Consider the following 22,622-nt stretch of genomic DNA (forward strand, 5'->3'; position numbering starts at 1 on the left):
TGCAGGAAGAGGCTGTGACTGTACAAACATATGTAGATGGATGGATGGATAGATAGATGGATGGATACAGAAGTGCTAAATCAACAAGGAGAAGGTGTGTAATAGAGGGCTCACCTTTATCTCAGGAAAGCGGCACATGTTTGATTTTATCGCGAAAGATCTGAGACAGAATATCTACAGCCTCATTGATACCCCGTGATGCTTGTGCAATGGAAAATGCATGGCGAGCACAAGATGGTCATGCTGATAAGAGCCGGAGACATAAAAGGAATCACTGAGGAGGAGTAAAAAAAAAGTCTAGAGAAAAGCATCAGGGCGAACAGAGGAGTAAAAATATAAATCTCACTTTCCCACAGCTTGTCGGGGGGACTGAGAGATTCATGGAGGAGTGAGTGGTCAGTGAACACGCACAACAGAAGAAACGGATGTCTGACTTGCATTAGCATCTTTTTTTTTTTATTTTATTTTTAAAGATACAGCTTTCTGGAGTCTCGTGACAGGCGTTTAGTTTCAGTTGACGGCTTTTGTGGTGCCTAAAATGGGCCAATTTGAATTTTCATCTTTCCTTCAATCACCATTCCCTGGAGTCTGAAGCATAATGACTAAAGCAAGTCAATACGTTTTAGAGCACCATTTGACCTTCAGAGCCTGCCATCCACTTCAATAATACGGGTGGCTGAAAATGCCTGAAAAACTAACAAGTGCCTTTAAGGATTAAGACTCCCATGAAACGAAGCACCTTTGACAAGCCATTTCAGGGCCACTTATAGCGGTAATGAGTCCTGCTTGGCCGAAGCCTCTTGAACTGCTTCTACTGGCTGTAAACTTATAGAAAAAGAAAATAAAAAACATATATATGTATATGTGTGTGTGTGTATATGTTATATTTATATATATATATATACAGAGGGTGGGCAAATGTAGGTTGACAGTTGTTTGTATGGAAAAAGACATGCAGGTTACGATTATTCCAATAACTTTTATTAACTTTATTCACTCAAAACAATGGCACAATGGCACAGTGCACTTACAATCTCATAAGTGCTCACACTGCCAGCCTCATGTACTCAAAACTGTATACCCACTTTGCCCACCCCTGCATATATAAGTCTCAATTGCTTTCAAAATAATTGTATTATCTCTGTCTTTTCTGTATTTCTAGTCCTGTCTGGCGTAAATGTGGACACACTCCAAGAGGCAATTCTTGCACTAGCATCCAGATCATTTTCATTTGAACACAATACCTGTTTTTAAGTTTGTACAGTGGCCTCCATGATGTTTGGGACAAAGACACGTTTTTTTTCTTTGATTGACCCCCTCTACTCCCCAGTTTAAAATTACAAATCAAACAATTTAGATGTGATTAAAGTGCACATTGCAGATTTTCATTTGAGAGGATTTGCACACATTTTGGTCACATAACACCTTTTCTACAGGGTCCCCCCATTTCAGGACACCATAATGTTTGTGACACAGTAATGGCAGGTCTACTAAAGCCGTTGTCATATTTAGTTCTTTGTCGCATATCCTCACATGCAATGCCTGCTTGAAGTGTGTGATTCACTGACATCACCAGGTGCTGAGGGTCTTCTCTGGTGCTGCTCTGCAAAGCCTCTCATGCAGCCATCTTCAGCTCCTGGTAGTTTTGAGGAGCTTGTCCCCTTACGTTTTCAGCATATGGAAGGCCTGCTCAATTGGATTTAAATCGGGTGACTGGCTTGGCAATTCAAGAATTTTCCATTGTTTAGCTTTGGTAAACCCGTGTGTTGCCTCAGCACTGTGTTTGTATCATTAACTTGTTGGAGGATGAAGTGCCATCCACAGAGTTTGAAGGCATTTACTGAACTTGATCAGATCAGATGTTTCTCTACACCTCAGAATTCATTGTGCCGCTGCCATCAGCAGTTCCATCATCAGTGAAGAGAAGTGTGCCAGGACCTGTGGCAGCCATACATGCCCATAACATCCCTAACAGCACCATTTTTAACAGATGAGGTGGTCGGCTTTAGATCTCAGGCAGTTCCTTTTGGTCTCCACACTTTGCTCTTGCCTGCCATCACTGTGATCAGGTTCATCTTTGTCCACAAGACCTTTTCCCAGAATTCTGCACGCTCTTTGAATTCTTTTTTCACAAACTGTAATCTGGCCGTCCTGTTTTTGTGGCTGACATCTTGCAGTGTGTCCTCTGTGTTTCTGTTCATGAAGTCTTCTGCTGATAGTCATCTCTGACACACACACATCGGCCCCCTGAAGACTGTGTATGATCTGTCGCACAGCTGTTTAGGGCTTTTTCTTTGCCATTGTGAGGATTCTTCTGTCGTCAGCAGTGGAGGTCTCCCTTGGCCTTACCAGTCCCTTTGTTACTCCTGAGCTCACCAGTGTGTTCTTTCTTCTTCATGATATTCCAGACCGTTGAGTTTGGTCATCCTAAGGTTTTACTGATGTCTCCAATGGTTTGATTCTTGGTTTTCAGCCTCATAATGGCCTCTTTGACTTTCACTGGCAACTACAGACTCCAAAGGGTGAAAGCAAGCTTAGTTATCTTTTGAAGCCATAAAACCCACAAACACCTGAGATACCAAACATTATGATGTCCTGAAATGGGGAGATCATATAGAAAGAGTGTTGTGTGACTGAAATGTATGTAAAGACCCTGCAATGTGCACTTTGATCCCAATGTCTGAATTGTTTGTCATTTTAAACGGTGGAGCAGGGGGGTTAATCATGAAGGTGCAGACTTTGCACTGACAGCAACCGGCCATGCCATGTAAACCCAGGACGATGAATCCCTCTGTTAATTATTAGCTAATGAGGCACCCTAATGACGTGAGGAGTCTTCATCCTCTTTTCAACCTTTCATTTGATGGCATCAAACCTCAATGAGAAAAAATTCCTCTTGGATGTTTGTGTTATCTGCGGTGGGTTGGCACCCTGCTCAGGATTGGTTCCTGCCTTGTGCCCTGTGTTGGCTGGGTTTGGCTCCAGCAGACCCCCGTGACCCTGTGTTCGGATTCAGCGGGTTAGAAAATGGATGGATGGATGGATGTTTGTGTTATGGTGAACAAAACCCAATATGGGGTCTCAGTGCTCTTAGTGGCAGGATTGGCTGGTATTCTTAAAGCAGCCTGGGACACAGCACCGCTTCTTCGAAGGGGCCTCTCACTCCCACAGTTACACCCAAGGAGCTCATTTTAAGTTGCCAGTTAACCAAACGTGTACGTCTCTGGGGGTGCAGGATGAAAACAGGGCTACACAGAGGAAAATCTACACAGACGGGCAGAATCTCCAACAAACAACAAATGCGCACATGGGCTCGATCTGGGAGGCAGTGGCACTTACTGTTAAGTCATTATGGTGGGCATCTTCCTAATTCATTTAGCATAAGTAGGACCCTTTGTCTTAGTGCAGACACTACATGTACTGTAAATGCCAAAAAGTCTTTCTTATTCATTCTAAAAGGCAGTGAGTGTCCTGTGCCACCGGAGCTGGAGGACCACTTGAACACATTAAACATTCCTGAAGAACAGGTGACCCGGTATCCTTCCAGCGGCTAGTCTTCCTGTTAAAGGGCGAGCTCTTCAGGACAAACTGGGAGATACTTGGCGGCATAAACTACTCAGAAAACCGTCTGTTTTTGCTTTAGCAAGAGAGCGACTGAAAGCCGTTGTTGATTATCTGTGCTGCCACGGCCATATCTCTCACCAGATCTTCACAGCTGATGGGGAAAGAATAACATTTCTATGGCTCATTGATTTCTTTTCTGCTTGTGATAATTGAATAGGGGTAGCATACAATATTAATGCAGAAATGGATATTTAAAATTAGTTCATGGTGTCTATGGAATGACAAGTATTTTCAGTAAACCAACTAAAAACTTTATGTTAACAGAATGTGGCCTGGAGACGTTTCCCAGAAAACCTCACATCTTAATCCTTTTTCTTCTGCTGTCGTACTTCACTGCTGTATCTGTTATGTTATACCGTATATTAGTGGTGGCACGGTGGGCTGCTGCCACTTGAATCTGGGGTTCTGAGTTTAAATCATACGCTTCTCATTGTCCATGTAGGGTTTGCATGTTCTCCAAGTGTCTGCACTGGTTTTCCTCGTGGTGCGCAGGTTTGGCCCCCTGTATCCCCAAAGACATTCAGGTTATGACAATTGACAATTCCAATTTGGTTCTGTGCACCCAATTGATACGCACCCTGTCCAAGGCTTTGTCCTGCCAGGATCGGCTATGGCCCCCCAAAACACTGATTTGGGTTAAGCAGGTTTGAAAATATCCACACTTGTAGTACAACAACAACAGCAATTTATCTCTTGTGCAGCCTAATATCACACAAGGAATGCCTCAATGGGCTTTAACAGACTGTGTCCTTTGACAGGGTCACAAGTCTTGACTCTTTAAGAAGACAATAAAAAAGTCCCAAAATAAAGAAAAAAAAAACTTGTAGGGAAAAAAGGAATTGATGAAGGGATAAGTGTCTTGTGTATCTGTCTGTGTGTCTGCCTGGCTGCTATGTCTCTGTCTTTCCAACAGATGGTGCATCACAAACAGTTTTAGTAATAAAGTGCATTGCATTTGTCATTCCAACAGATGGTGCATCACAAACATTAACACTGCTTTTATGAATCCCATAACAAAGTGCATATAACAGAGACATTTGCATTGCCAGATGCACTACAAAGATGAACACTGAGGTCTGCGTTGATTATTGAAATTTCAACCTGTCTTAGATGGGCAGCATGGCTAGTTATACTACAATGCAGTAGAACCCCAGTTATCTGAAGATATGGGGACTGGTGCTAACTCAGATAGATAAAAACACGGTTACAACGGATGTAACGGTGATGCTGAACAGAGAAGGTGGGGTCTGACACAGAGACAGGCTCTCCATAGCTGATGCATGGAGGTCTCCATTTAGCTCACACCGCAAAGTGCTTGCCTCTGGGCCAGAAAGCATCCGGTCACAGCTTACCACAGAGCAAATCTTCCAACTGAGATGCTTCATGGTGCGAGTCCGCAGCAATTCAATTGGCGATATGGGTGAGATTTGCACTGTGGATAGGTGGAGTGGAGTGACAACGCTGTGGAGGGAAGGTGGGGGCTGACAAAGAGAGTTATCAGCTGACATCACCGCTCAGAGATGATCAGAGACGGGCTCTCCATTGGACCTCTCCATTTAGCTCCCGCCACACAGTGCTCTGAGCCTGACAATGCAGGTTCAGAGTTCCCACAATCCTAAGTGAACGAAACAGTAGAGTGTGGGTACACTGAAGACACACTGACAATAGCCTTGGGGAGCAGTTGGTGGGTGAAGGAGTCACGCCCACATTCCCACTTTCACCAGTTCCTCAAGTGATTGCTGGGTACAGTCAAAGGTTAAAAGATTAGAATTTACATGCACGGTGATCACGGCAAACCTTTTATGAATTATATGAAATAATGCAGCACCTCGGGTGCAGATAATTAGGGTTATACTGTGTAAAAAGGCGCTATATAAGTGTCCGACCCAGCACAGACTGACGCAGAAGCACCTGCAAAGTGATAACAAAGTTTATTCATTTTCTTCAGCTGTGGGACACGTCTTCCCCGTGCTACACAGCCCAACAAAGTCCCAAAGCACAAATACCACCAAAACACTCTCTTTCTCCTATTCCACCACTCCTCCTCAAGCTTAGTCCTCCTCCTCCCGACTCTGGCCCCTTTGAGTGGTGGTGGCTGGACCTTTTTATAACCCACCTGGAAGCGTTCCAGGAGATTGACCACCAGGTCCTGATTGCACCTCCGGGTGGGGCTGAAGAATCGTCCAGCCAGGCTACTGACTCCATGCAACTCCCCCTAGCGGCCATCCGAGCCCCCAACCAGGCTGCGGAGGACTCCATCTCCCATGAAGCCATGCGACAGGCTGGGGAATCACTGTCTACCAGGGAGGCTGCCACCAAGCGTCCCGGGGGAGGTATTGGACTGCCCATGGTGGCTCCCCTGGAACATAAGCAGCCGGGGCGTCCCTGCCGGGCATGGTACCCGGCTGTTCATTTACAACTGTGTGACATAATATAACATTAGGTTACATTACATAGTCATAAACTATAGGCCAAGACCCTCTTAATGCCGGGCAAAAACTGGAGATGACACACCAAAGTCACCAGTCATGTATGTGCTCAAACTGTGTGAACACGTTCAGTCTGACTGACATGCCACAGCGTTGGTGCTCAGACTATTCATGTACTCAATACCCCAGGATGATCAAGTGAAAATGGGATTTTTAGGACATTTTGCAAGTTTATTAAAAATAAAAATGCTGAAATACCCCACAGACCCTTTGCTGTGACACGACATTTGTCTCAGGTGCATCCCATTCCATTGACCATCACTGAGATGTTTCAGCACCTTGTTTAGAGTCCATTTATGGTAAATTGAATTGATTATGACATACAGTATACCATTTGAGGTCCCCACAACCTAAAAACATCCAAGCATGAGATTGAAGGAATTGCTTGCAGAGCTTAGAGACATGATTGTGTTGTGACACAGATCTGTGGAAGGCTTCTGCAGCATTGAAGGTTCCCAAGAGTTTGGTGTCCTCCATAACTAATAAGCGGAATACGTTTGGAATAACCATGCCTCTTCCTAGTGCTGGTCACCTGGCCAAACTGAGCAATCGAGTAAGAAAGGCCTTGGTAAGAAAGGTGACTGATGGTCACTCTAGCGGAGCTCCAGGCAATGTTTGTGGAGAAGGGAGAAACTTCCAGAAGGACAGCCACCACTGTAAAACTCTAGTAATCTGGGCTTTATGGCAGAGGGGCCAGATGACATTAAAAATCTGCTTGAACTCTCAGATTACGAGACACAAGATTCTGTAGTCTGATGACATAAAGTTTGAATTGTTCAACTTCAATTCTTAGTGTCACATCAGGAGAAGGCACCACTTGTCACCTGCAATATAGTGAAAGCATGATGGTAGCAGCATCATTCTGTGCGATTGGGGACTGGGAGACTAGTGAAGTTCACAGAAAAGGTGAACAGAACAAAGTACAGAGATGTCCAATATGAACACCTCCTCCAGGGTGCTCTAGACCTCAGACTGGGCTAAAGGTTCATCTTTCAACAGGACAAGGACCCTAAAAAGAAAGTAAAGACAGCACAGGAGTGGCCTATGGAGAGCTCTGGGAATGTTCATGAGGTGCCCAGCCAGAGCCTGAACTTGAACCTAATCAAAACTCTCTGGAGAGACCTTAAAAGAGTTGTCCACTGACAGTCTCCATCCATCCAGAAAGAGTCTGGGAGGATCTACAGAGGACAATGGTAGAAAATCCCCAAATGCAGGCGTGTGAAGCTTGTCTTGTCAGACCCAAGACAGACAAGGGGCTTTAAGGGAGTGCTGAATAAAGGGACAGACTCTACTTGTGTTATTGGGATATTTCAGTTTTCTATCTTTAATAAATCTGAAAAAAATTCTAAAACCCCATGTTTGCTCTCCATGTATTGTATTGATTAAGTGGGGAAGTGTTTTAAAATGAATTAATCTTAAGCTTGCAACATAAGAAAAACTGGAAAAAAGTGATGGGGCCTGAAAACTTTCTAAAGGCACTTTATGTATATCTATATAATATTATTATACATTGTGATGGAACCAGGGGCGTCAACGAGCCACAAACCCCAAAACACGAACACACAGAGAATCCCAGGTTCAAATAAAGGATAGTTTATTCACCAAGCACAAGTCATTTCTTTCCACAATACCTCCCCTCACAATATCTCTCACCACCACACTGCCCTCCTCCATTTGAGTGTTGCTCCACGTCCTCACAGGTCCGACTCGCCTGGACAAGGGAGTGCAGCCTCTTTTATTAAGTGCTTCTAACCAATGGAAGTACTTCCGGGTCATATGGAAGTCCCACTTATTAGGGTGCTCATTTCCCTGCAGCTTCCCCTTGTTGCACCCATAGTTCCCCAGCAGGGCTGTGTTGCCGGACAACATCTCCCAGCATTCCCTGCTGTTTCCCAATTGGGCAAAAGATGCCATCTAGAGTTCTGGGGGAGTAACACAACCTCTGTAGCGTCTTCTGGTGGGTTGTCCATCCATCCATTCCAGCCATCACTTCCAGGCCGGGCTCTTTCCATTCTCCTGGTCGAGTTGCCCATCTGTCTGCGCGAAGCCTCCCGTCCAGGTAAGGAACCATTCCCTTCTCTGGTCAGGATGCCCTTCCAACCCCTGTGGCATTTACAATATTTATATGTTGTGGAGACCAGCCTCGACACAGACAGGCAGACACCAATGGTTCAAACACCACACACGGTTTATTCATTATTTACAATATGTACAAATGCCACCCACAACCCAGTGCCCCTGCAGCACACACCCTCAGTCTGGGCCTCTATATCTTCCAACCTTCCTTCACCACCTCCACTCCTCTCCTCCGAGCTCTGTCCTCTTCCACCCAACTCCAGCTCCTGAATGGGGTAGGCAGCCCCTTTTACGTCCACCCAGACGTGCTCCAGGTGCCTCCTGACGAGCTTCCATTGGCACTACCTGGTGTGGCAGAAGTGCCGCATTAGCACCCGTAAGCACTCTGGGTGTCCCTGGTAATACTTCCGCCTGCATCTCCGGGTGTGGTGGAAGTGCTGACGTCCAGGGCTTCTTAGGTATCTGGGCGGCCCCTGGCAGTGACAACGGGCCCCTATAGGGTTGTACTTTCATGCTTCATTCCCGTGGTCCCCATACAAAATAGGGCGGTTGCCCTCTCATGGTCCGGAGGAGGCGTAGTCCCCCTCCTGGTCCTTTCAGGCATCCCGGCTGGGTACCACCCCCAGCTGCCCGCCACAATGTATACATTATGTAACTACTGTTACAATTAAGTTTATAAAATGGGGATGAAGATAAAAATTAACACAGATATCCAGTATACTCATAAACACTTGGAAGCTAATGAAACATACCAGTCAGCAGAAATTTTGGACAAAGGTGACTTTTCCACCAGCCTCTTACTTGTTGTGGTCTTTTTGGTTGTCTTTGCAGCTGTGGAAGTCCACTGCTGACCAGAGTGTGGGAAGCTGACTTGGAGGCCTGTCGTCTGTTGCTTCGTGGGCTGCAGCTGAAAGAAACAGGCTTCTGCATCTCAGAGGGAGACGAGAGCCGAACAGATGAGACAGAACCTTTGGATGACCTCTGCTCAGAGATGGACACCAAAAAAGAGAACCAGTTCCAACCACCAGGATCATGGGATGATATTCCACGTGTCATCGCCAAAGGAAACTCCCAGGATCAATTGATTGAGGTATTTATAAACACAGATCAAGGTGTCCTACTGTGGGTACAATTGTTTAGCAACTTTTGGGAAATTGCTGGGTCAGCTGTACACACTTGGATTGTAAAAAGATAATGAAAAGAGAAGTCCTGTTTGGACCAATAAACTGGAGGAGGTTGTTGGGCTAATGAGCATTGTAAGGAGAAGTCAAAGTATTTCTTCACAAACATAGTATATATGCATTGGCCATGCAAAGTTGTGTTCTAAAGTTAGTGTTTTCTTGCTATATTTGAAACATTCAATAAATAATTGATCACAATTTTTTTAAAATATATCATCTGTACTGGCATTTTATAATGGAAGTGGTGGGGTATGGGGCCTGACCAGAAGACAAAAGCCTAAAACCTTATCGAATGTGTTAGCTTTGTAGTGGCAAAAGTTTCAGTATAAGAAAACATCTCTTCTGTGATTATGATGCATGTTTGTGACAACAAAAGAGATCTGGAAATAATCATTTTATCACATACTAGCAAAATACCCGGGCTTCGCAGCGGAGAAGTAGTGTGTTAAAGAAGTAATGAAAAAGAAAAGGAAACATTTTGAAAATAACGTAACATGATTGTCAATGTAATTGTTTTGTCACTGTTATGAGTGTTGCTCTCATATTATATATATATTGTGAACGATAGGGGGCGCTCTCGCTCCCTTGAACCCCTGTCCACGACTACAGACACCAGGTAAAAGTCCAAATGTTGACTTTATTTTTCTTCCACAGTGCACAAAGCACACTCTCCACCACAATACTCATATAAATCAACAATTCTCAAATAAACCAATCCTCCAGCTCCCAGACGCGTTGCCACCCTTCCACCCAGCTCAGCTCATTGTCTGTGAGTTTCCATAGTCCTTTTATAATCCCTGACCCGGAGGTGTTTCTGCCCAACAGTCCACAAGTCCTTATTCCTTCCGGGTCAGGGTAAATAGTCCTTTTCTTCAACCCGGAAGTCCTGTCGCTCTTCCTATGACGAACCTCCGGGTCACAGGGCACGAAGAAGCCCTCGGTCCTCCCTGCAGCTCCCTCCTGTGGCCCCCACAGCATCCAGCAGGGCTTTGCATAAAAACTCCATTGTCCATGATGCCCTGCTGGTCTTCTGGGGACCTCCACGCTGCAAGGAGGGCTCCACCTGGCGGCTTGGGGTATTAGCCGGGATAAATGGCCGGCCATCCTTCACAGTATTCCCCCCCCAACGACGAATTATTATTCAGAGCGGCCTGCCCGAGAGGGAAGTCTTCTTCCAAGAGGACGTCCTGGTTGAGCCTTGATTAAAACGAACATCTTGGTCCCTGGAGAACCTAGGGGGAATATTATTCCAAATCGACATCTTGTCCCCCTCTCTCCAAGGACAGTTCCGCCAAATATGGCCCAACCTTCGGCACCCGTAACACTGCCTCTGTCCTCCTGGTATTCTCCCCCTACGGGACTGAAAACAATAAGGAAATGTTAGGTCCGCCCCTTTTGCTGGGAGAGAAACCTCTAATGGTGCTTTCTCTATTTCTGTCTCTTTTTCTTTCTTGTCAGGAGACCTCGGTTTAACCTTAGAGCCCTCCTGTTTAATCTGGGGCTTATATACAGTCTGGGTCTCTCTATTACAAGAAGAGAGCCCCTTTACTGTCTGCACCCCTCTTGATTTACAAATTCCGGTGGCAGCGTCTTAAGGGCCGTCTCGCTCCGGGAATCAGCACTGTCTAGCTGCCCCGGATCGATTAGCCCTTCCGCTGACTACTCGGTTAACATACTGGCCTCTCTTGTAGGGTACGCCGTGTATTGGCACCCGCTACTTATTAAACGCGGGCCCGGATCACACCGCGTCCCTCTATTATGTACGAAACGGGTCTCACTTACCTGTATTGCCGCATCATTCATTACGAGAGGCTCCCCACCAAATCGCCGCACGTAGGCCCTCACCTTCACCAACGGCTCTCTGGCTGCCGCTCCCAAATCCCCGACGATCTTTTCAATGGTCATCAGGACCTGTAAGACACTCGCTACGGGCTCGATTAGTTTTTCGAGCTCCCGCAAGTTTATATAATTATTTATTTCGACCGGCATAAGACTTACTTCCTTGTCTGTCTTCTCTGCCGGCCGGGAGCCAATGAGCATGCCCGCTTCAGGCACGTGCTCTGACGGGTCTCGGAGGCGTCTGGGACTTGGAGTTCTCAGAGGGTCGAGTTGCCTTCTTCAGCGAACTGCGGTCTGTCTTTAATATTTTTGCGATATCCCGATCAGCTACTTCACGACCCTCCTTACCTTCTTGTGGGTTGAGCGATGCCTCGCTCTCCTCCCCCTTCCCCTTCGGAAAGACCAAGTCCGTTCCTTCGGGCTCGAAGGTGCAAACAGCAGGACGCGGAGCTCCTCCTTCCCAGAATGCACCGGGTTTGCTACCGTGTCCCTCGTCGGCTGCCATCATGCGGAAGTCGACTTCTAGGCGCTCTGGCTTCGACAGGAGAAGGCCGTCGTCGTCGGGGCAGTCTCCTTTTTCCCTCGGAGCCTCCAGGTGGTCATCTCCAAGGTACATGCACGGGACAAGGTGAGAAACAATAAAAGGATTTTTAATGTCGCTCCCGCACGCACCTTAGAGGGATCGTTGCTTCCTGGAGGTTTCTCCGGACTTGTAAGGCCTCTCCTTAACTCCTCCCGAGCGTCGGCCATTGCACCTACGGCACTCCCGCTGGCGTTGTCGCTTTGCTTGCCCTTCTTCTTTCCCATTTTGGATTTGTTTTTTTCGGGTTTTGGCGATGCTGTGGTGATTCCTGATTCCGTAGTCTTCTCGGGGTTCGTTACACACAGAAATATTTTATTCAGGTCCTCTGCAAACGACGCTAGAGTATCCTGCCGACTACGCCACTGTGAACGATAGGGGCGCTCTCGCTCCCTTGAACCCCTGTCCACGACTACAGACACCAGGTAAAAGTCCAAATGTTGACTTTATTTTTCTTCCACAGTGCACAAAGCACACTCTCCACCACAATACTCATATAAATCAACGATTCTCAAATAAACCAATCCTCCAGCTCCCAGACGCATTGCCACCCTTCCACCCAGCTCAGCTTATTGTCTGTGAGTTTCCATAGTCCTTTTATAATCCCTGACCCGGAGGTGTTTCTGCCCAACAAACCAAGGGGGTGTGAGGGTACAATGAATCGGGAAGCGCTGATATATATATATTGAATATATTGAAATAGTTTTACTGTCAAATAATGCAAACAGTATGCGACACGTGTTTCACCCTAATTCTGGGCTCATCAGGCGTACACACTCAGTGCACCCCCTCTCAGGAATCAAACCTCAGACGTCAGCGCTAGAGGCGAAGCCTCTCATGTTGTGCCACAGCGTGTGGTTCGTTTATTTGACAGTATGTAGATCGGGGTATATATATATATATATATATAAATATAAAAGCTAACTCCTGTAGCCACAATAAATGCCTTTATTGAATAGACAAACCAGGGTGAACAAGTTCCTTTCTACTGCAGCCACAGCCGCGACACACATAAAAAACATCAATAATAACTCATAAACTTGCAATATTATTTAGGAAAATCGCAACATTTTACTTACCAAAAATTCGGATTATTTGTAAACAAAATCCATCCTCCTCTCTTTCCTCAAAATCAGTTCAATTACTCTATCGTACGGATTATCCGTGCGCTTCAGTTCCATCAAAACCTCCCTTTCTATCCCCATCGAAGCTAATGCTGAAAGTCGAACCTGCCCTGTCGTATTTCTGGCATAAGTTTGAATTCGATTTAGGGCTCAAAAATGTCCACTCGACAGAAGCAGGGTACACAGGAATGCTCACTGCCAAATATACCAATGTGAACAGCCGCCCCACGCTCTCATTCAGATTTTTCTGATGAAGGAAGTAAAGGAGATCAGTGGGAGATTCTCCTGCAGAATCATCCATGGCATACATTACAGTCAGTTCTGTTTTTAGTCGAGACAGATCAAAAAACGCTCCGTAGCTGTTGTGTTAAACTGGTGATGGCTGCATGCGTGAAATTTTTCTTGTATTCCCGAAACTTCTGGGGCTCGAGGAGCGTGACAAACATCAGGTTTTCGTGGTCTTGAAATCTGGTCTTTGTCTGGCAAATAATATTGTCCAGAATCCTGCCATGGAGTTGGCCGTAGTGCACATGAGAATCTTGCGCTCAGAGCGTTTGCGGTGCGTTCATTGGCCTTGTAGAGTTCCTCATATCAGCTTCTATCCAATCAATGGGTCTGAATACGGTGACGTTGCAACACGCCTGCTAGAGGGCCCGACTGACACCAACTCAAAATTTGATTGGTTGAAGCAACAGGTTAATCGACATTTATTCTGTGTTAGAGTGCCTACACAACGGATTGTGAAAGCCTCTCTGCCTGGCAACAAATGATGGCTGAAATGTGATTGGTTAAATGCTTTAATACGAAACTCCACCTCCCACGGCTATCAAGCTGCAGTCTATTCTCTCTGCCTGGCAACAAATGATGGCTGAAATGTGATTGGTTAAATGCTTTAATATGAAACTCCGCCTCCCACAGCTATCGCGCTGCAGTCTATTACAATGTATGGATAAAAATAGGTTCCAGTTATGACCGTTACGCGTAGAATTTCGAAATGAAACCAGCCCAACTTTTGTAAGTCAGCTGTAAGGAATGAGCCTGCCAAATTTCAGCCTTCTACCTACACGGGAAGTTGGAGAATTAGTGATGAGTGAGTGAGTGAGTGAGTCAGTCAGTCATCCCGTCAGTGAGGGCTTTGCCTTTTATTAGTATAGATAAGTAACTTTAGAACATAATTTCAAATGTCAAATGCATATATACGATGTTTGTGAAGAACTTGAAAAATACTGAACTTATCGTTTAGGCTACTTCACCTCTGAGTGATGACCTGACACCTGCTCTACATTTCCCCCATAACATGGTGCTGACCACCCAATGTGGTTTTTTCCTTTTTGTACATTACACTTCTTTATTCTACCATGCAATAAATCTCTGCATGGTATCTACCTGTATATAAGGGTGCTGTGATGCTGTAAATCCCAGTACTCCCACTGGTCAGATCATCTTTTCTGTTCTATTCAGGCCTCTCATTAGCTTTATTATTATTCCTTGCTTTGATTATCTTGTAGCATGTCAGCATTTATTCCCAGAAAGCCCTGCTATTCAGGGTGAGTGAGAAGAGTGTTCTTAGCAATGCTGATAACAGGTCCATGGTGTTCACAATACCACATATGAATATTTGCGAGTTTACGCTTGTATTATGCTCTCCACCTGAATTGAAAAAAAGTAAACTGCTGCATCCTGCAGAGAAAGGCTGCCAGCCAGACCACCGTTATCTGTATGTGATAATGAAAATGAGATACGATCATCAAGGGTGTTGTATACTGTAAGGGGAGTCAGATATTGCCAGCCATATTAAGTAATACTGTTGTTTTACTTTTAAAATGATTGCCAGGCTGTTGGCATAAAAAACATGCATTAAGAACAGGAGAGTTGTCTAATGGCACCCAATAGATCGCACAGTTTGGCTGGACGGACAGTTTTAAGAAGAATTGTGGTTGTCCTAAATTTCTTCCATTTAAGAATTATGGAGGCCACTGCCTTGACATTTTGTTTGGTAAGCCTTCCCCAGATCTGTGCCTCCCAAAAAAGTCAGCGTCGGTATATATAAAGTCAAACTTGTTTCTGAATATATAAAGTCAAAAGTTGAATATATAAAGTCAGCGCTGGAATATATAAAGTCAAAACCTGAATATATAAAGTCAGCGTCGGAATTTATAAAGTCATTCCTGATTATATAAAGTCAACATCGGAGTATATAAGCTCATTCCTCAATATATAAAGTCAAAGTCAAAATATATTGATTGAAACGACTCAGGCACATTTTTAGTAAACTAAAAAAACTGAAATAAATTAACAAAAACGTATTCAGAAAAATAAATGTAAAAAACACTGTTCGGTTAATGTTTTGAAAATGATGCATTTGCCCTGCCCAGGATTAGTTCCTGCCTTGCGCCCAGTGTTGGCTGGGATTGGCTCCAGCAGACCCCCGTGACCCTGTGGTCGGATTCAACGGGTTGAGAAATGGATGGATATTCCAGCGCTGACTTTGTATATTCTGATTCTGACTTTATATATTTAAGTTTTGATTTTAAATATTCCAACGCTGACTTTACATACTCAGGTTTTGACTTTATATATTCGGGAATGACTTCATATATTCCGATGCTGACTTTATATATTCAAGTTTTGACTTTATATATTCCAGCTCTGACTTTATATATACCGACGATGACTTTATATATTCAGAAAATCAATGTATTTCCCTGTTTCGCACCCCATAATATGTGTGTGTGTGTGTGTGTGTATATATATATATATATATATATATATATATATATATATATATATATATATATATATATATATATATATACTGCTCAAAAGAATTAAAGGAACACTTTTTAATCAGAGTATAGCATAAAGTCAATGAAATTTATGGGATATTAATCTGGTCAGTTAAGTAGCAGAGGGGGTTGTTAATCAGTTTCAGCTGCTGTGGTGTTAATGAAATTAACAACAGATGCACTAGAGGGGCAACAATGAGATGACCCCAAAACAGGAATGGTTTAACAGGTGGAGGCCACTGACATTTTTCCCTCCTCATCTTTTCTGACTGTTTCTTCACTAGTTTTGCATTTGGCTACAGTCAGTGTCACTACTGGTAGCATGAGGCGATACCTGGACCCTACAGAGGTTGCACAGGTAGTCCAACTTCTCCAGGATGGCACATCAATATGTATCATTGCCAGAAGGTTTGCTGTGTCTCCCTGCACAGTCTCAAGGGCATGGAGGAGATTCTAGGAGACAAGCAGTTACTCTAGGAGAGCTGGAGAGGGCCATAGAAGGTCCATAACCCATCAGCAGGACCAGTATCTGCTCCTTTGGGCAAGGAGGAACAGGATGAGCACTGCCAGAGCCCTACAAAATGACCTCCAACAGGCCACTGGTGTGAATGTCTCTGACCAAACAACCAGAAAGACTTCATGAGGGTGACCCAAGGGCCTCATGTCCTCTAATGGGCCCTGAGCTCACTGCCCAGCAGCATGCAGCTCGATTGGCATTCGCCATAGAATACCAGAATTGGCAGATGCACCACTGGTGCCCTGTGCTTTTTACAGATGAGAGCAGGTTCACCCTGAGCACGTGACAGAAGTGAAAGGGTCTGGAGAAGCCATGGAGAACATTATGCTGCCTGTAACATCATTCAGCATGAGCAGTTTGGTGGTGGGTTAATGATTGTCAAGGGAGGCATATCCATGGAGGGTCACACAGACCGCTACAGGCTTGACAAAGGCACCTTGGCTGCCATTAGGTATCAGGATGAAATCCTTGGACCCATTGTCAGACCCTATGCTGGTACAGTGGCTCCTGGTGCACGACAATTCCTGGCCTCATGTGGTGAGAGTATGCAGGCAGTTCCTGGAGTATGAAGGAATTGATACCATTGACTGGCCACCACACTTTCCTGACCTAAATCCAATAGAACACCTCTGGGACATTATGTTTTGGTCCATCCAATGCCACCAGGTTGCACCTCAGACTGTCCAGGAGCTCAGTGATGCCCTGGTCCAGATCTGGGAGGAGATCCCCCACAACACCATCTGTCATCTCATTAGAAGCATGCACCAATGTTGTCAGGCATGTATACAAGAACACAGGGGCCATACAAAGTGCTGCGTACAATTTTGAGTTGCTGCAATTACATTTTGGCAAAATGGACTAGCCTGCCACATAATTTTTTCACTCTGATTTTTGGGGCGTCTTTGAATTCAGGGCTCTGTAGGTTGATCATTTTCATTTTCATCAAACGATGTGGCATCCTTTCGTTCCTAACACATTACCCAGTCTATATCAGTATAGATATCCAGGAGGATTTCTTTTTCCCATTGAGATCTGATGTGTTTTCAAAGTGTTCCTTTAATTTTTTTGAGCAGTTTATATATATATATATATATATGTATATATATATAAAACAAGCAAAAAATGATATATTGTGAGTACATATGTATTCAACCCCTAAATAAGACCTGGCCTAACCAATTAACTTGAGAAGTCACATCATTAGTTGACATGTGCAATCATAGTGTCACATGATCTTTCACATGATGTCTTTATAAACAGACCTGTTCTGTAAGGCCCCTGACTCTGCCACCTCAGCAAGCAAGTAACATAAAGACCAAGGAGCACTCAAGAAAGGTCAGAGACATCATTGTGGAGAAGTAGAGATCAGGATTAGGTTATAAAAAAATGTCCCCCTCCCCCTCATTAAATTCATTATAACAAAATGGAAAGAATTATGGCACCACTATAAACCCACCAAGAGAAGGCCACTCACCAAACCTCACAGACCAGCCAAGGAGAGCATTAATCAGAGATGCCACAAAGACACCAAGGATAACACTGAAGGAGCTGCAAACGTCCACAGCTGAGGTGAGAGTATCTATCCATTGGACCACTTTAAGCAGTACACTCCACAGAGAGGGGCTTTATTGAAGAGTGGCCAGATAATAAGCGATTGCTTAAAGAAAAAATAAGAAAACACGTTTGGAGTTTTCCCAGCAGCATGAGGAGGACTCAACACACACGTCAGGGCTGAAGGAAAGATAACAGTGTTATGTCTTTCATTTCCTAGGAACATCTGAGTTCTGGGGTGTTTCCCAAACAAAGATAGTTAGTGAAGCAGTATTTAGTTGTATGAAATTAAATCAAATGTGAAAAACTGGCTGTGCAAAAATGTGGGTCCCCTTGTAATTTTGCTGATTTGAATGCACGTAACTGCTCAATACTGATTACTTGCAACACCAAATTGGTTGGATTAGCTCGTTAAGCCTTGAACTTCATAGACAGATGTGTCCAGTCATGAGAAAAGGTATTTAAGGTGGACAGTTGGAAGTTGTGCTTCCCTGTGACTCTCCTCTGAAGAGCGACAGCATGGGATCCTCAAAGTAACTCTCAAAAGATCTGAAAACAAAGATTGTTCAGTATCCTGGTTTAGGGGAAGGCTACAAAAAGCTATCACAGAGGTTTAAACTGTCAGTTTCAACTGTACGGAATGTAATCAGGAAATGGAAGGCCACAGGCACAGTTGCTGTTAAACCCAGCAGGTCTGGCAGGCCAAGAAAAATACAAAAGCGGCATATGCGCAGGATTGTGAGAATGGTTACAGACAACCCACAGATCACCTCCAAAGACCTGCAAGAACATCTTGTGCAGATGGTGTATCTGTACATTGTTCTACAATTCAGCGCAATTTGCACAAGGAACATCTGTATGGCAGGGTGATGACAAAGAAGCCCTTTCTGCACTCACGCCACAAACAGAGTCGCTTGTTGTATGTAAATGTTCATTTAGACAAGCCAGATTCATTTTGGAACAAAGTGCTTTGGACTGATGAGACAGAAATTTAGTTATTTGGTCCAAGAAAAACACCTGCTACCTACTGTCAAATTTGGTGGAGGTTCCATCATGCTATAGGATTGTGTGGCTAGTTCAGGGACTGGTGCGCTTGTTAAAGTCGAGGTTCGGATGAATTCAACCCAATATCAACAAATTCTTCAGGATAATGTTAAAGCATCAGTCACAAAGTTGAAGTTATGCAAGACGATGATCCAAAACACAGTTCGAAATCTACTAAGGCATTCATGCAGAGATAGAAGTACAATGATCTGGAATGGCCGTCACAGTCCCCTGACTTGAAAGTCATCGAAAATTTATGGGATGATTTGAAGCAGGCTGTCCATGCACAGCAGCCATCAAATTTAACTAAACTGGAGAGATTTTGTATGGAGGACTGGTCAAAAATACCTCCATCCAGAATCCAGACACTCATCAAAGGCTATAGGAGGTGTCTAGAGGCTGTTATATTTGTAAAAGGAGGCTCAACTAAGTACTGATGTCATATCTCTGTTGGGGTGCCCAAATTTATGCACCTTATGCAATTTACGCAACCCATCAAACTTGAAGGAGTTGAGGGATGGGTAACTATCCCAAAGACGAGGTGTGCTAAGCTAATAGAGACACTGCAGCTGGAATTGCAGCAAAAGGTTGTTAACAAAGTATTGACTTTGGGGAGGGAATATTTACACACACTCATGATTTTTGCTTTTTTGTCTTAATTTATTGTTTGTGTCAGTATACTAAATATTTGACACATTCAAAGTGGTAGGCATGGTGTATAAATCAAGTGATGCTAACCCACCCCAAAAATCCACTTGAATTCCAGCTTGTAATGCAATAAAACAAGACAAAGAACTGAGGGGGATGAATACTTTTGCAAGGCACTGTATATGACAAGACAGGTGGTAATAAATTGTACAATATTCAATATTCACCAAATCATGATACACTTGTACTCCTGGCTCTGATGCCCCAAAGTGGTGGAGTGCACTGTGACAGATAAGATGCTACCAGTAGCAAGTGGCACCCCCACCTATCCAGTTCCCACCGTGCCCACTAGCTCTGACAGAAATATCATCCTGGCCCAGTTTTTGCTATTAAGTATCCAGCCATAGAGCACCCTGGGATTTGCACTTCCAACCTTCTTTCTTGTCAGACGTATGATGAGTGAGGCCTTATTATGTTTTGCAGCCTGCTGTAGTTACGGCCTCATCTCATCAGTCACTTGTCACGCCCGTCTACATGCGCATCGATTGTGGCGTCTGCTGGGATCTGACATTATTTAACAAAAATCTCATTTTCAGAGTTTGAAAAATATCTTTTATCCTTGACCTTAAAAATTTGGACACCTTCCCCAGTGACTCATCTTATTCTTCAGCTAAGGGTGCAACGGGGAGAAATTATGTGGCCACAAAAAAAAAATGAAGAAAAAGAAATGAAATAGATGAAAAGTGAACAAAGAAGAATGTGAGTTGTTATAGCAAGTGAGATCTTCTGGAGTCGCCGGCTTCAGAAAAGGTTGTCCTTGTGAATTGTTTGAAATGAAATCTTAAAAAGAAAAGCGGAACGATTAACACTGAGGCGCTTGGCAAATGATTCAGCTGGAAACACTTAAGTGAGGTGTGAAATGTGCAGAAGGGATTGTGGGGACTGCTATTAATAGAAAGGCGCAGTCGCTGTATGCCTTTCAGCTCATGTCATGGATTACCTTGTAATGACCTCCCCCAGAATGATCAGAAGGCATCATTTGTTAACTTTTTCTCATTGTCTTGTTGAAGTTTGAAAAACTTATAAAGCTCCAATCTGTCTTAGTGATCTCCAGTGTGTCCAGCTGCTCTCAGGCATCTTACTTCCCTACTGGGTTATCACTATCATAACTGCAAGAAAATTTTACTATTGAATGTTTAACAAGGTAGATGGATGCCTTGCTATTGTTGCTATTTCACCACACTGTCAATTATTTATTCTTCTTTCCTTATCTTTTTGAGCTCCCTTTCTAGGACATTGACTGTCACCTTTCCGTAGATTAGAGCAATAACCTCTCTTGCTCCTTTCCACACTTTTCCCCTGCCTTTGTAACCACTTGCCATTCTCGTGTGTGTCCTGCATGCTACACAATCTGCTCTCCCTGTCCTGCTGAAGGGCGGCACCACCTAATCTTCTAAAACACCAGGACCGTGCAGGTAAGAGAAGGTAAAAATTCCATTGTGGTGTGTCCTGTCTGCTTATCGATCCAAAGGAGATCACTGCTCTTGGAATATGTTTTATTTAGTAAGGAAAAATATCACTGTTTTCAATTAAGATGTCAAGATTTTAAATTAAGAAACAGAAGTTAAGGTTACTTTGGGTAGCATGGTGCCAGAGAGCCAGAGTCTTGGGTTTAGAATTTCATTTCTGGTGGGCACCCCCTGTTCTCTTCTTATCTGTGTGAGTTTTCACTATTTTTTAACACCCACATCCTAAAACATATAATAGGTTGATTGTCAGTTGATTGCCGACTGTAAATTAACCCCAGCCAGTATGGTTCGGGGCATAATGGATATTGAGATTGCGGGTTCAGTTCCTGCTACTGACACCACATGACCAGGAGCAAGTCACTTCACTTCTCTGTGCTCCAATTAGAAAAACAAAAGAGAAGTAACCAAAGGTCAATTGATGTAAGTTGCCTTAGATAAAGGTGTCAGCCAAATAGTAATAATAATGATGATACTGAGAGGCATTGAACATCTAACCAGAATTAATTCCTGCCTTGAACTCATTCTGATGGATTAGGCTGTGGCCTGTGGTAAGCCTGAAATTGATTAATTAATCCATTAATATTAACTAATATAAAGAAGCTTATTCACACTTGTAAATTGTGACTGGATCTAAGGCCCCATCCACACTACTATGTTTTTTTTAAGAACGCAGACATCTGCCTCTGCTTTCGCCTTTCATCCGTACCACACCAGCATTTTCAACCCATGAAAACAAACACCCCAGAGTTAGAGATGTCTGCCATTTCAGTGTGAGATTTCTGAAAACACAGTCGCGCTCTGGTTACGTGGCTCTTTCCTGAATGGATACTACTCATTACAACCTCTCATTCACTGATTGGTCATCCGTCACAGACCAAAATCATATTCCATCGTGGCAGACATAGAAGAGTTTGTATCCATTGTGCTTGTCAAGTTGCTTATCTGCATACATTGCACTTTGTACATTTTAAATGCTTCAGACATGCACAAAAGAGAAGTAATTTACTGGTCGCTACAGTTTTATGATAAATCCTGTGGCTGGTGGTGTTAACATCCCTTCATGATTGCTGAATTTGCATAATGCCAGGCATACACTGGGTGATTTTTAGAAATCATTGTCAAGTAACTGCTCACACTGCATAGTTACCAGATATTTATGTGCTCAGAGTGCACAAGAACTTTGACCTGCTAAGACTTGGGTGCTCAGACTGCACACTCAATGCACTCAATGAGACTTCTTCACCTGCAAAACAGTCGACTGACATTTCTGACATGACAGCCCAAATGTAAGATGCAATATGCATCACATCCGCTCTCATACTGCACCTGAAGCAACAGCCGATGATGCTGAAATTCAGGCTGGCCCAGAAAATCAGTCAGTGACTGCAAATTGGGCTTAAAATTGTGACAAAATCACACAATGTATGCCTGGTTTAAGACATGTATGCAATGTGCATGCCCAGTGTAGGTGGACAACTATGTCATATGCACTTTCATTTGTTTTAGTATAAATGATGTGAAAAGATTAGTGTGGACAGAGATTGTGAAAGACAATGGGATTTATCAGTGCTGTTCTTCTCTCAAGCTCGTGTCTCTCAAAGTCCATGCAGCAAGTCTACACTGCCATCATAATA

General features: G+C 43.9%; 1 protein-coding gene across 3 annotated transcripts in view; it reads left to right on the plus strand.

The window, feature by feature from the left end:
* disc1 (DISC1 scaffold protein) overlaps positions 1 to 22,622 on the plus strand; it is a 248,571-nt gene that overhangs the window by 199,889 nt on the left and 26,060 nt on the right. The window contains exons 11-12 of one of the 3 annotated variants that reach the window (XR_005630805.1): positions 9,021 to 9,279; positions 20,894 to 20,934. Coding sequence is in view for 2 of the 3 variants with exons in the window: in XM_039737724.1 (XP_039593658.1) it covers positions 9,021 to 9,279; positions 20,740 to 20,751 (271 nt within the window). In the remaining variant the exon portion in view is untranslated. The other 2 variants (XM_039737724.1, XM_039737722.1) reach the window with 2 other exon arrangements.

Source organism: Polypterus senegalus, chromosome 16 (assembly GCF_016835505.1).
Source record: "Polypterus senegalus isolate Bchr_013 chromosome 16, ASM1683550v1, whole genome shotgun sequence".
NCBI classification, from domain to species: Eukaryota; Metazoa; Chordata; class Cladistia; order Polypteriformes; family Polypteridae; genus Polypterus; species Polypterus senegalus.